General features: G+C 33.5%; 1 protein-coding gene across 1 annotated transcript in view; it reads left to right on the top strand.

Moving 5' to 3' along the window:
• LRRIQ1 (leucine rich repeats and IQ motif containing 1) overlaps positions 1-16,096 on the top strand; it is a gene marked incomplete at both ends in the record, with an annotated part of 114,004 nt that overhangs the window by 12,331 nt on the left and 85,577 nt on the right. Inside the window, 4 exons of the mRNA XM_082308555.1 lie at positions 4,862-5,055; positions 5,828-5,955; positions 11,922-11,995; positions 12,292-12,385. Of these exons, the coding sequence (XP_082164681.1) occupies positions 4,862-5,055; positions 5,828-5,955; positions 11,922-11,995; positions 12,292-12,385 (490 nt within the window). The remainder of the gene's footprint in view (positions 1-4,861; positions 5,056-5,827; positions 5,956-11,921; positions 11,996-12,291; positions 12,386-16,096) is intronic.

The following is a 16,096-nucleotide window of genomic DNA, read 5'->3' as shown; positions in this document are numbered from 1 at the left end:
CACTGGACCACAGCCTCTCTTTCTGCTAAAATGCTGCCCATTCTGGCTCCAAACTACTGTTCTATACTTCCCTCCCACTCTGGCTCTTCATTGCTGCTCATTGCCCCAGAGCTGGAAAAAAGAATGGATCTAAGGTAAAATCATGCAAACCATTTAGGCACAGCAGGTGTGCCAACCCCTATTATATTTACAAAGGCAGTTTGTTATATTTGTTAGGTCCAACAGTTGGCAAGCAACAGGTGTACCTTTAGCATGAAGTCAACCAGTTGGGATTTACATACACCCAGACCACTCAACAGGTGCATCAATACAAGAAATCTTTGTGCCAGGTGATAGATGTTTTCACGTAGTGAACAAGTGTTTGCGTCTCTGTACTGCCTCTCTGTTTGTACTGCCACTTGAACTGTGAAGTGCCTAAGGGTAGATATTGTGTCTCAGCTTCTGGCAAGCCAAAAATATTGCATTGTGAGCCTTATGTTATGTAGATTTGGCATAGATGTAATCAGGATCCAGAACCTTTTCTACTGACAAAAGTCAGGAAAGTGTAGCGTAGTGAAAATAACCAAGAGCTTTGCTGTGTGTACGTGAAGAAGCCATTTTTTTGGTTTTAGAATCATGTACAGAGGCAACACCATTAGTGGTCCCTCAAAAGCAACATTAACAGTTGAGAAAAGGTAGTAGTAAATTGCCAGATCATTACTTGAAAGGGAGCTCTCAGGGCTTGAAAGTAGCAAATTTCCTTCAAGAAGGCAGCACAACAGAACAGAACTAGATTTAACAGCCTCCCTATATGCTAGGGACTTAGGTTTTGGTGCATGACATACTGTGAAATTTGTAAAGGCCACCAAAATATGGGTTACTGTAAAACTTCAGTATTATAATCTTAACAGAGATTAATCTTCAGAGATTTGTCCATTGAAACAAAATCTTATCATCAAGAAAAAACATTGCATGTGATGAAGTAATTAATTTTGTATAAATTGAAACATGAAACCTGAAAAGGGGACCTTCTAGTTGTATTCTTAGTCTGTGCTAAATCTAAAGATGTTACTTGGAAAGACTGCAAAGCTGGGAATGGAAAGGAGATAAAAGAGTTTTTGATTTTTATTTTTATTTGTCTTGATTTAGACTTTTAATTTTCTTTAAAGTATGTGGACATCCTGCTGGACAGCAGGAAAATAGGAAAATAATATAAAACAATTATTAACCTGATTGATAGATGAAACACATTCACATAAGATTTATATAATGAAATGGTTTCCACTCTTAAAAAAAAAAAAAAAAGAAACTGAAACAGTATGAACATGGATAATGCAATTCTGTGGTAAATAAGGGCATAGCAAACAGGAAATGGGAAAGCTTTGAAAAATATCTGTAGATTTAGGGGGTTTAATGTTGATATTTGTAATATTTTTTGTTAATATGTGCAAATTCGGAATGTTAGGATTTGTGAACAGAGTTCATAATACCTGAGAATAAAGGTGCTGGAATATCATTGTTTACTGCAAAAGCATATCAACACTCTAATGTGAAACAATAAAATAAACTGGTTAAAAAAGCTTCATCTATATCCTTGTGGCCAATAATGCTGGATAAGATTCTTATTTAAATTTATCTCATTTGATAAAAACGTCTGCAAGATTACTGTAAGAATGACGTAATATTAGTGGATGATATTTAGGAATGTGGCATCTGTGTGGAATGTAGCATCTTTGTACAGGCCAAGTGCAGTAAAATCCTCTTGTACTTTCTCTTTGGTGCAGTGTGGTGCTAAGTTTACTGAGTCTCTAATGAATTTGAGTGGGTAAATAAATGTTCTCAAAAATCAGCTTGGAATCTGTCTTTCTCCTCTCCAGAATTGCTTTGAGGATGTCTAGTTAAAACAGACGCATAATACACGATTTATTTCATACAATAACATATTGGTTGCAAGTAGTCGCATAGAATACATAAAAATGGATTTATGGGTTTTAAGAAGTTGCTGTATCCCTTCCGTCTGTAAATCTTGCAAAATGTCCTTTAGCAATTTTGGAAGCTGCAGCACTGTGAAATGTTCTCTGTTCATTCAGTTTTAACAAAGGCTGTGGGCATTTTCCTAAGAAGTAAGGCCTATTTATCTTTGTAATACTTCTGTTTTAATAACTTATTGTAGGAAACTTCAAGTATACTATGATTTCGTTTTTCTTTTTTTCTCCTCTCATTGAAATCAGTAGGGGAAAAATTGGAGTTGCCAGAAAACCCTTAAAAATAACAGTAAAAGTATGAGAAATATGTTTCAATTATGCTTCTCCACTTAAGAATGCATGATCACAAATTAAGTAATTGTGTTAGTAATACACTGAAGTTCAGTGCTTACTTTTGTATTTGGAAGATGGATGCTTTACATAAAAATTTTCTTACACAAAAAGTAGCATTTTGACTTGAGTCATAGAATAGGCTGTTGTAGGATGTCTATATTGCCATAGTATGTTGGCTAAAATCCTGGCAGTGCTAAGAATAGCAATGCATAACCATGGATAGTCGTAAATGCTTCTTTGGACCTACTCTTTTTACGAAAGCACATAGAGGGGTTTTTTATCAGACACCTTTCAGTTTTGGGGCTTTTTTTGTATGTGTTTTTTCATCTTCATGTTCACTGTTGGCTTTCACTTCTCTCTTATTCATCTTTGCCACACACAGAGGTTGCTTCAGAACTGCATTGATAGCTAAGACAGAGTCCCTAGCCAACAGAGTCCAGCTGCGCTTTGCCAGTTGCTAAGAGCTACTTCTCTAAAGGTTCTCCACAAATCTTGCTGAAACCATATGTTTATCAACAGAATGCATTTTCCCATATACTACCATAGCTGTTGTTGGTTGCATCATATGTAAAACAGACAATATCTTCTGCAAATCTGCAGATGACTTTCACGCTTATTTTTAATTTTCCATGTGTACAGAAGAAACAATAAAATATTATCTGTTTGTATTATATTATTCTATCTTCTGTATGTTTCTGTTGGACTGCATTTGATAGTTTCAGAATAGATTGTGATCCCATTGTATGTAGCCTTGGCATGTCTGTTCCAAATGACATTCAGTCTAATTAAACAAGACAGATGAGGAGAAGGAGATGTAAAAAAGGTGCTTTGTGCAGCAAGAAGAATAGGGAAATTCCAGATCCTGTATTAACTCCTTGCCTTTTCTTACTATGTGTGCAGTCGCTCCTCTCTGTCCCACTCCAGACTAATTCAGTGCTTTTAAAGTTTCCAGTACTGCTATGCTGATAAATTAAGAGTAGAGATTTAAGGATTGTTCTTGTGAGGAAATCTTGAAAGCTGTTAACCTTAAAACTGTCTGGAATGAAATTATTTTGAGACCACTAGATGGTGCTGGTTCCTTTTTTATTTTCAACCAAGAATAAAAGAAAATAAAGACCAGGATCTTGCAGTCAGGATAGTATGTCATGGGCATGTTTGAAATTCTTTCAGAATAATTAAAGATTTGTATATTTCTTTCCTAAAACACAGTTTTGAAGTTACAGTATGGCACATTTGTTTTAGATTTAGGATGATATCTCTTTAATATCAGGCGATTGTGTTATTTCCACTAGGTGCTATCCATTTTTAAATTACTATGATTCGAAGGTCTATATTTGATTGGTTTTTTTTTAAATGTACTGCTAGTTTTCACAGTAGTTTAATTTTTTACTTCTGTTTTCTCCTTACCATTCATTTTATTTTTTTCTTTCTCTTCTGCATCCTTAATAATCTATGGTGCCAACTGATCTCTGATCTCATAATCCAGTTTATTCTCAGAGGACAATCACAAAGACATTCACCTCTGTAAAGCTCACCCAACTTTCTTTTGGGAAGTTGGGACATTTTCGGTGAGATAAAAATGAGACAAAGTGTTAGCTCAAATAATCCTGTGAAAAATATATGAAAACAGTAAATTCAGAAATTTCTTATTTTAGATATGTTTTGTAAAGGGTGCCCCTTCAAAGGAGTTTTACTAGAGAGGTACAGAAAAACTGCTTGGACCTGTAGCAAGTCAGACTCATCAGTGCTCCAGAAAGGAAGCCATTACACAACATCTAGCATGTGTAAGACCGTGGAAAGACAGTATTTTTGCCATTGTAAGAGGATGATTTGGGAAAAATTCTATGAAAGAAACAGGCACTGGCAGGAATCTTTTCCTTTGCATCCTTTTGGGGTAGAGATCACACACATTCTTGCTCTTTACAGTAGCTGGCAGGAGTAAGTTTGTTGAGAGTGTAATGGCTATAGAAGTATAGTTTTATACTTAAAGGCACTAAATTTTCTTTATAAATTTCTTCATTAAAAATATTTTATAATGTAATTGCTTAAACAAGATGCACTTAAATAATAGAGGTGGTGCTGGCCTAAGTTTTAATGCAATTTGTTCTCACCTTGATGATAACTTAAAAAAAAAACTTTAAGAAATGAAATAATGAAAATTAACTTTTAAACGTAAATACTGTTTCCATTCTAAGGGGTGATTTTAAAAGGATTGTTACCATTTCACAGAGCCCATAGGTTCTGAATAGCAGTTATAAGGTGCTTAAAGCATAGTAAGTATAGTTTATCACTATAAGAATGTTCTGTTCCAACAGAAGTGTTAAAGGGGTTATGAACTGTTATTATTGCTTGGTTAACAGGATCAGAAATTTGTGAACTGTACACATTGTATATTTGATAAGGTCAAAATACAGTAATTCTTTTTAAACCTTTTACAGGACTAATATTAATTGTTACTATAGACAATATAAATATATTGAAAGTTCAGAATTTTCTTAGTACTTGAAAACCAACAGGTTTTTATTTCATTATGGCTTAATTCAGCTAAAATCTTTAATTTTCAGGTGGTCTGGAGTCATTGAAAAATCTTCAGCAACTAATTGTGGACCATAATCAGTTAATCAGCACAAAAGGTCTTTGTGAGGCACCTACTCTCATTCACCTAGACTGCTCTTTTAATCATCTCACACAAGTTGAAGGCATTGAGAATTGCGGACTACTTCAAATTCTGAAGTTGCAAGGCAATAACCTCCAGGAGGTAAAAGCTTTGAATTCAGTGGCTGTTGTGCATGCATCTTTAATAACAGTCATATTTTTCAGAATGCTCATCATGTGCTCTTTGTTTGCTGTGGGATGTTTCATGCTCTTTTTTTTCCCCTATTAGAGGGAGATTTTTCAAAGATACAAATGGCTAGCAGTTAAGTATTTTCTTGGTTCTAAATCCTTGAAAAATTGGCCATATAATGATTATATTTCCCTCCTTTGTTTATTACATCTAGTCTTCAGTTTATATTATATGATGCTGATTCTTTGTTTAAAATGTAACAAACTATTATTATCATTACGTATGAGTAATAGTTCCAGCTGATTTGATGTATACTGATCCTCCAAAAGTTGAAGTTTGTGCTGCGGTATTTAAAATAGGAAAGTAGTTTGCTAATTGTATGCTTAGTCAAATTTACTGACCATGATTCTCCTATGAATCTGAGAGAGGAAAACCATTGTCAATAAGCAGCAAATAACTGCATAAATAAAATAGTAAGACTGTGGCTCTTGGGCTCTTGACTTTTTTTTTTTTTTAATGTATATTGACTATTCAGAATAGGTAGAAGACATTAAAAAATACTTACCACCTGATACGTAGAAATTGTGTGACAACTGGTACATACATAATAAGGGAGTGATGCGTATATCCAAAATGGGCTTTTTGCTTGTATTTAGTAATGATTTATGAAAAGTGTCTGGTAAGCATTCCGTTGTTGTTTATCTAATTTATATTAATTTTAAATAACCATCTCTTTTCTATTTAGCTTCCAAGACTGGAAAATCATGTTCTCCTAAGAGAACTATATTTGGATGACAATAGCATTTCTGCTCTGAGAATTCTTTCTTTGTATTGGTTGCCTCTATTGCAGATTCTTTTGCTGTCTCAAAATAGGTAAGCAAGAAACATTCTTCCATGTACAAAACTGATAGAGTAATTTACTAACACAACACTTATCTGAAAAGTATGATTCTCAGTATGGTTAAAATATCACTATCTTTTCCAGATATTCTTTGAAAATATGTGTTTGACAAGTAATGGCATTGGCTACCTTCAGCTAAGAAAATTTGAAACAGCATTAGCTATGAAAAGTAATTTTTTCTATGAGATGTTATATGAAAATAATTTTTGATCATTGTCGCATTATTCAAACCATGGTGTTTCTTTCTTTTCCTTTCTTTAGCAATTGTTTCTAGAGTATGTCTGTCAAACTTCATATTTCACAGCTAGCTTATTCAAAACAGACTTTGAAGGCTATGCTAAGTACAACTACTAGAGTTAAAAAGACAAATGAGAATGTTGATTTTTATTTTACATACATATGTTAATGCTCTCCAAAACAAGTATATTTCCTTTAATTTTTCACTCTTATGGTTCAGTTTGAAAGGTATAAAATAAAAAAAAAGGATCAAGACCAGCAGCGTAAAACTAGATCATGCACTCAAGTACTCCTTAATTAGCTTTCTGTTCATTTTCTAAGCTGATCTGTACATCTGTAGAATGAGAATGACCAAATATTCAGGAGTCAAAATTTTTATTTCCCTACCCCCTTTTTCTCAATTTAAATCCTGCTAAAAAATAAGGGACAATTATAATTTACAATGTGTTAGTAGTAAAATGAATTTTAAATTAATACAAATTAATTATTTTTCTATACTGTGACCATTTCGCTCTGAATAAGATTGATCTCAGCTAAACAAATAGAATATATTCTGTTACACACAATATGCAGAATATACACTCCAAACTAATCACTCTAACTCTCCTGTTAGTGAAGAGAAGGAGATGCTTTTAGAGTGTGATTCCTCTGCCATTTTTAGCCGTTTGCTTTGAGATTAATCATACCCTACAAGTGCCTGTTCATCTTCATTGACTATTAACAGAGTCAAAATGACCAGTTTACATGTAGGTGTCTACATTTGAACAGATGAATCCCATCCAATATGACATTTAATTCAGCAGTCAACCGTAGCTGGGAGCCTGTGGGAGAAAAGATCTGTAAGACTGAGTCCTGTTGCTATAAGGAACGCCCTTCATGGAAAATTAATATTATTCAAGTATATACAACCTATATTTTCATATAACTTTTCAAATTGTTTTCATATCGTCTCTAATGAAGTAGTATGCATGTAAACTCTTCGATGTAAATGTAACACCTAGTTATATTTACAGAATGTAATCTTCAAGTTGCTGGGCTTTTAGGGGATTTTTTGTTCTTTTAATTCTTCTGGAGTTTGGAGAACGTGCTTCCTGCCTGTGACTAACAAGAGCATTATTTGTTAAGTGTTAGATTCTGAATCACATGTATTGATTTAATTCATGTTCTTTGTTTTTTTTTTTTTTTTTCTTGTCCTGTTCAGTGTTTTGTGGAACATGCAGTAATGTGGCTCTATCTTCTTGTAGTTTCTTCTCCTTCCTCCAGTTTGTTTTTTGTTAACATTTAGGTGTAGCTATGCTGCGTGTAATAAAAAGTCTGCAAAACTGCTTGAAGACCTCATGTGCCTGCTAGGGAGAGAATGAACTTAGGAGCGTGGTCTCAGGCATAGCCTGAATGCAGCCTCTGGATCTAGGTTGTGCTGGACATGGAGATGTACCTTATATCACTCGCCTATCCCATGATCTCACAGTTTTTAATGTCCATTGTAGTGCTTATTCTGGTTTTCCAGTGGCCAAGCTGAGATGCAGTGTTTGGACTGGGAGAAAGCACATATTTTTGCATCAGCAAACTGGATGTGCTGAAAATAAACACACACCTCTTCCCCAAACAATTCCCTTTCTTTCCTTGATGTATCTATAGCTTATCTCAAATCTTTGTGACAAACAGGACAAGATAGCCTTAAATGTATATTAAAAGCCTCAAAATTCCTGGCATTTCAGTAGCCTGCTCTGTTACACTCACTTTATGTACACTTATAAGCAGCTCCATATGTGTGTGCTATAGCTTAAGTAGCTCGATGTTCTATAGAAACAGTGAATGTAATGGAGTAAGCTGTTGAAAGAAAAGCTGTTTCTTTACTTTTATCCTACATCTAGTGCAATTTTGTGAATTTTTTTCAAGTGTGCACTGAGTGCCATTTCCTTTTTACTGATTGCAGGAAGCCCATATAATGGTAATGCTGTGAATCTGTATTCTTTCTAAACATGAGGTACTGTGAAAAGAAAATTCTTACACTTATTTACAGGATTTTTTTATTCCTGAGATGCTTTGTCTGTATCATAAACCAGAAATTGCCAAAGACTAAACTCAAAAAGTTGTTTTAAACCTACAATCTAGCAACGAGGAATTATAATATAACAGGTAGTGATTAACTCCTTCAAATATAAAAATGGCAGCTATCTCACCACTACTGCTTTTATTAAGTGTTTTATTGTGGCTTTCACATACAAAGCATATACTTGGTCAATGTGCAGTTGGCCAATGCGAATGATGAATATCCTCTTGACTTGGTTACTGAAGACTATGAAGATCTGTGCTCTATTTTATAGCAGCTGGAGAACGCAGCTGTTAAGTTAGTTTAAAGAAGGCACATTTTCTTTTCTCTTCTGTTGTGGATAAAGATTTAGGTTTAGGAGAGAAAAACCTTGCTCCTGAGACTAAAATTAAAACATATTTAATACGTGTTAAGAGTTCATGTGGTATTTATATTTACATGTAATCCTACTTAATTATGTGGCTTACTTGTTAACGTCTTCTTCATTTAAAAGTTCTACATTGAGACACTAAATGAATCTGCTGTTCAGGTAGCCATAACTTTTTTTTTTTCCAACTTCAAAATAGACCAATCTATCCCTCTTAAAATTTCTGTTTTAATATGGCATTAATATGGCAAAGTTCTTGTTTTGCTATCTCTTGTTTTTCATTAAGATAACTTAAGTGTGATAGATTAATATTTCAAAAAATGCAGTCATCTGCAAAAATTCCTTTTTTTTGGGAAACTGATTTGGCCAGAATCAAATTCTTTGTGAACATGTTGCTCTCATGTTTTTGCAACTAGATGCATACTATTCCTAAAAGGCTTATAGTAAAAATGCTAAAAAGTCACCTCAATTATTTCTTAGTACAAATTGTTCTTCCTACTTAAATATATATGGTATCTATGTTTTTAACCTAGTTTCTCAGATGTAAGAGTTGAACTCACTGCCATTGCAAGCCATCATGTTTTGAGAATTTGACCACTTTTCCAGGGTCGTCATAATAAATTTAAACATCATTGGATGTTGAAATAAGTCAGTCACAAAAAAGCTATACTTATCTATAGTGGTTTTCCCAATCCCATTCTTGGCAGTCTAGATTTTTTTTATCACTTTCAGTATTTTTTTGCTGGTGATAAATTTATCTCTAAGTATGTGGCACCATGGGCAATACAGTACTACCTACCAGGGTATTCAAGAAACAAGTGGCTAACTGACAGATTTCCTACATTATATTGGATTACTACTTCTAAATATGGTGAATATTGCAAACTAACATATTTTTATTTTTAAAGAATGAAAAAGAAATATGGGCTTTATTTAAAGATGTAGATTAATATAAATTTATTTTTAATTATTTTGCCCTCCTTCCTGCTAACCTTTCATTAACACCAATGATAATTTTTCTGGGGAAAAGCAGATGCACACCAGGATTTGGACCATCCTGAGCAGTAACTGCTATACGTGTTCAGAAAAGCAATCTTTATTTTCTCTGATGCATGCTTCCAACTGTTCTAGTCTCTTAAATCTTGTTTTCTGACATAGAGTTTCTGTGGCTGTGTCCTGTCCTGCTACAGCCTTAAATGGGAGCAGAAAGAGGAAGCTATAGCTTGCTTTTTTGTGAATATCTTTTACTTTTGTGTCTTCTTTGTAATTTATCTCTCTCTTATGCCCAGGGCTAATGTGACAAGGTCAAGTAGTATTAAGTTTTCAGTAATGTCCTTTGTCTTTCTGGTTTGAATTTTCTTAGGAAAAAAATTAACAAAGAATGTCAGTAAAGGGAAAGCTATAGAATGACGGGGAAACGTTTTAACTCTCATAATGCCAACGGCAGGCAAGGATAGTCCAGTAGGCAATTTCTAATTCACCACAGCATATACTGATAAAGATCCAGAGAACTCACTCAGTATAAATAAAAAAATACTGCATTATCTTTTGTCCCTTGTGCAAAGTATGACGTTTATTTTCCTGGGTATTTCTGAATATGTGAATCTATAATCTGAATCATAGATTTTCAGTCTTTGCAGCCATACTGTTAGCTGCTAATATCTATGATGATATTTGTTACAAATATTAAATATATTTATGTGCTATTGACTAGTCATGAGAACCTAAATCGCTGGTATTTGTAGTACTATGTACAGATCTACAAATAAGGCTTAATGGTTTTTAGGTTAATACTTCTTCATATTTATTTGATTCTATGGAAAACTGGCAGGGAGGTAATAGAACTAAATAGGACTAGAACCAGGATAACTTTACAATATGGTTTGAGAAAGAAATGGAAGTATAGCAACACGTACTCAATTGGCTTTATATCTGTTTCACTGAATTTACTATTAAAATGTTATGTTGTCCTATATAAATACTTGTCAACTGAACATGGAAATGATATTTTTTTTCTGTTTGGCATATGGTCAAATTTTCAATAAGAGTAAAGAATCTATAACCAGCGTTTGGTCCAGAATTTGTGTACCAGAGTTAAATCCAGCTCTGTCTTTCAGTTGTAAAGCCTGTGCTGTAAACACAACATAGTCACACATTTCAGCAACAAATAAGCATTTTTGGCTCCGACCACCTGTAAGTTTGTGGAGTGAGTGGGTTTTGGTTTTTTGCATGGTCATGTTTCTGACCATGATTTATATCTTTCAAAGGCACTATAACCTTCAGAAAATACTGCTTTCCAGTTCAAAACTGGGGTTTTTTTGCATCTTGATTTTAATATTTCCTCCCTCTTTCATATTTAGCATAAAACAAAATAAGCTTTTTAATCTGAAAAGTAATATTTGGAAATAGCCTGGCAGCTGACCAAACCATTCAACATTCCTTCTTAGTTGCACCAATGCAAGTTTGTAAATAAAGAAACTTGAATAACACTGGATGCTAATGTTTTAATAGTAGTGATAATACACATCTTACAGTCCAAAATCCTTTGTACAGATGAATGTCAGCTCAGTTTCCTTACATTTACTCTTCAATACTACAAATAAGAATTTTGTCATGGCTTTGCTGCTTTATTGCACAAGAAAAGCTCTGATATGCAAAAAGAGCAATTCCATAACTGTCTGTATAATAGGCACCTATTTGATACTGTCTTACACTAGTACAACAGAGGAAGCACTACAAATATATTACAGGACAGCGTAGCCTTGAGCTGTTAAGAAATACAACTGTGACAATGATTATGCTAGTTTTAGGATCTAGGAAGTAATGTGCTGAGTGGAGAAGAGAAACAAACTGACAAGAAGTTTGAGCAAAGAGAAATGAAGGAAGAGGAAAGAGGATAAGCAGATTTTATTTCTTCTCTAGGGTCAGGGCCTTCTGTTAGTTTCATTCTAGTTATGGTACCTAAAGAAAAGCCAGTTGAGTTGTGTAAATTTTACAAGACTTCAGATCCTCAGCACTAAATGCAAGAAACAGAATGAAATATTTACCAGATAAAACAAAACATTAATGAGTAAATATTAAGAACTGAGCTACCGAGAAGACTAAGAAATGCTTTCAAGTTAAAATTTCAGTAATTAGTTCTAGCACCTTGGATAGCTAAATGAGTATTTTCTTATGTAAATAAGTAAATTGTCATAACTATAAAAGATTCTGGTGCCTTTCTGTTTATGAACTGCTGCTTTATTTAACTGAAAAAAAACCCTCTTCTGTTTTATTCTTAGATTAAGTGAGCTTGTGCCTTTAAATTCATTTGTATCTTTGGAAAAGCTGAATATCAAGAATAACTGCTTGTCAGGTGAGTTGTATAAAAAACATAAACCCCCATCCAAACAAGAACTTCTTAATTAAATTATAAACTTATTTGAATTTGATTGTTCCCACTTGTTTATGAGACATTTATACAGAAAACATATAAACGTTTTCCAAACATGGATGTTATAGACGTTAATTATAACTATACTGTATAGGTAGCAGAATTGCTTGTGATATGTAATGATTTTGATACACTTTACTTTCATGTAAGATTTTATGAGAAATAATATGGTTCTGCATTCAAATGTATATTTAGTTTTCTTTCCTACTACAATACAGACCTTAAAGGTGTCATTACATGGTTAAGTGGCTGTCATAAACTAAGGGAGTTATCACTCAGTGGAAATCCTCTTCTCCAAGAAAGGAACTGGAGGTAAGAAAATAAATTAATTTGCTAAATCAAAAAAACAAAATCAGCCAAAAACTAGGTGTATATACATCTTGCTCATCAGTCAAAATCAGCCAAAAACTTGGTGTACGTACATTAGTTAAATAGTAAAGATGAGGTAAGTATGAACACTACCACAGATTAGAAGAGAATTATATGAAAATAACAAATAAAATTCAATTCTGTGATCTTTATTTTCTAAGAATTCCTCTTTGTAGTTTTGTTTAAACAAAAATTTTTATGTTTGACCTAGCACTTAGAACCTTAAAAAGAAGCAGTTTGTGCTAAAACTTGACAGTGGTCTCCCTATGCTGTTTAACTGTTATCCTAAATGAGTATTTTTCTTTATGACAATTTCTTTAGGCAAATACAGAAATTATAAAGATAATATAGGCCTTCTTTGTGTTGTTTATCTGTAACTGCTTCTTTGTCCATTGATCACAATATCTTCTTTTTCAGCATGAATTCTGGTTCTACTTCTTTACTGACAAGTTTACCACCTTTGGTAACTTTAACTTTCTGACTGAGGTTTTGTCTGACCTTTATTACCCTATATTACATTTCATTAAAACTTTTGCACAAAGACATGACTATCCATGCTACCTTCTTCTTCTGTTTCATCTGCATTGTTTAAAACCTTTATTTTTTCTTTGGTTATTAATGTTCTTACAGTGCTTACTTGCCCTTCTCAGAACCATCAGCTTCTGTCGGTCACATAGTTTCTTAGAGTGTTTCTCTTTCTGCTTTGCTCTTTTTTTTTTTTTCTTACTTACTCCCTTCCATCACTTCATCCATTCACTGCTTAACGGTGTTGCTGCTGTGACAGGTTCACACTGCACATAGCTAGAGAAAAGGTGGTGTCTGTAATAAATGTGTCAAGGAATCCTTGGCTTAGCATCTTTTAAGGAAAAAAATTTAGAAGAAGAAAAAGTCAGAATGAATGGTTGGTTTTTCGTTAGTAGTTGAAGCTTAGACTTTTTCCTTGTTCTGAGAATTCCTTATCTTTACACCAAAAAATAATAGCTCTTATGATTATGAAAGAGACACAGATGTAAAAATAATGCTGTTCTTTGCCCTCCAGTGAGGTATACTACTGAAATAGTGATCTGAAAGAAAAATTAAAGAGCTGGTCCTAGAGACTATATATGTGTATATATAAAAACTGGATAGGGTAGAAAGGAAACTTGACATAGGAAATGAGATGCAGTCACCAGAATCCCTGAAATGAGGAGTTGTGATAGGATTGTATTTGTAAGCCGTATGAATAAAATTGTACATGGATAGGTTTTTTTTATTTTTCTGTATTTTAGTAGAAGTCTCTTGGTTTCTTGAGAATTTGGTGGTCTGAAACCCTGTATGTGGGCCAATGCCATCAAGACTTAAAGCTATCTGAGAGAATTTCTCAGAAGTACAGTAGTGCTGTTAATTTAATGTGAAGTGTTCTTTCATCTTAGAATTAATATTTTCTAGTCTACAGGCCTTCCAGAGCAGAATGACAAGTTGGAAAAGCAGTTTTAAATTTTTAAGTGATGTTCCAGAATACATGTGTTGAAATGGTAGAGTGTCTTTTAGTGAACTCTTAGTATAATTCCATTAAATGTACAAAGCAGCATTTAATCAGTAAGAATTTAAATCGTTACCAATTCTTTCAGCTAAGGAAATCAAGTATTTACCTAGGAAAGTGTTGACATAATGAAACGTGTAAGGAAATGAAATGAGACACAACAGTTGGACTTTCATTTTGGATGTAATTAAAACAGGTGACTGAGATTTTTTTATTTAAAAAAATACAAGATTTTTTTTAAACTTAGCAATTTATAAGAATGAACAAAATTGTTCCTTGTATAATCTCAAGTCCGTTAAAGGTGAGGCTTTACACCAATGTTACACAAGAATGTGTTTAGATAAATTGTGTTCATATTTGCTATATTAGATTGCCTAGTATAATAACAGCAAAGTTTGGGGTATGTGTGTTTTGGAATATGTGTTGTATTAAGAGAAAAAACAAGAACAAAACCACCCTTACATGTGTATCTTCCATTAGAAGATTTTTGTAAAAATTCCTGATCAGTATTCCAGTGGAAAAAAAGGCGTTTGAAACTTTTAGTTGGAAATGTTTGAAATAGCTGTACAAATACATTCTTGGTTGTTTTGTTAATGAACAGACTTATTTGCACTCCCATGGTTCCTGCAGGTAATTTTGTGAATAAAATTCAGTGACTGTGACAATATTTTAAATTCCCATTTGCATTGTTTTAATTCCCACTGTTTTACAGAACTAACTGTTATTTCACTTGTAACCTGGAGGGGAAAAGCTTTCTGAATACCAATTTAACTATAAGAACTGACACTTTAGATTGCTTGACCCAATAGAGCTTTTATGATTAGACAAGAGATTCATTTGTCTAAAGGATTTAAAGTATGGGATACTATAAAATATGGATTTGCTGAATACAGCATTGACCGTAACTTCAGGCAATATGTTCCAGTGAACTTTACATAACCCCTTGATACCAACAAAGGAATTAGTTGTAAAATTTCCCGATCGGTTTTGTACTTTCATGTCCAGCCAGCGATAACACCAACAAAAGTGAAGTAGTAAGAAATTGTTTTTTAAAAATTAAACCCTGGGATCAGTCTGAGCACTCCTAGGGGAATGTGTTTCAATGCTGTAATGATTAATAGAGCCTCTTAAGTGACAGAATATTCACCAGGAAGTTTTCACTAAATGAAATATTGACTCAGCCCTTCACCAGGAGAAACCCAGCTGGAAAAACTAGTGTTGAGATCCCATAGCTCTAAGACACAATACTTCCAGCATCAATCAACTTTGATACGGCACTTTTTTGATGTGTCACTGATTTAACATCAGCTTTGGTAATTTCTGTCTATGCATTCAGGGGCTGTCTATCTTAAACCCATCATTTTATTCCAAATGTATTGCAGACAGTGTTATTCTTACATTAATGGGCAGTAGAGAAGGAAAGTTTTATATTTGCAAAAAACTAATATTCTATTCTAGTGAGCTACATTTTGGAATATTCTAACTCAGTCATAGAAGCTTTCTCTGATTTGCAACTTAGTGTATATTGTCTGAGCTGAGTAATAGTCCTTTACCTTCACAGGAAATAGTCAGGGAGTTCTAAAATTTTGAAAATGGTATTATCTTTTTCAATAGTAAGGCAACTTACAGCCTACAATAAGTATTCTTTCAAGAGTTCTTAAGTGTTACTTAAAACTAACTTAATGAAAATATTGAGTGTTGATGTATTGATTTAAATAATTTTGCAGTCTTGAAACTTTCAAGAAATTTGATCTGGTATAAGAAATACATGAAACAAGGTTGCAGTACTACATTATATTTCACAAAAACGTAAAAGAGAGAGAGCATTGATGATACTATTTAAATCAGTAGATAAGTTTCTCATACATATTTTTTTCTTACATCAGTGGTCCCAACTGTCCTTTTCATGGCAAGGAAATGTCACCTCTACTGTCATCCCTTTCACTGACCCAAATTCAATATTTCAAAAGTGTTTTTTTTTTTCCTGTAAGTCATACTGAATGTCATATTGCTTTATGTGGTATATGCAAATGTAGAGAGAGTAAGACTGACAATGTTTAGTATTCTGTGCAGTTTTTAAATCTAAACCTTTCAATGTGTAAACAAAATCAGTGCTGTATCTCAATCCTATG

Source organism: Platalea leucorodia (assembly GCF_965183815.1).
Source record: "Platalea leucorodia genome assembly, chromosome: 4".
Taxonomy (NCBI): domain Eukaryota; kingdom Metazoa; phylum Chordata; class Aves; order Pelecaniformes; family Threskiornithidae; genus Platalea; species Platalea leucorodia.
This window is presented reverse-complemented; position numbering and strand designations above follow the sequence as displayed.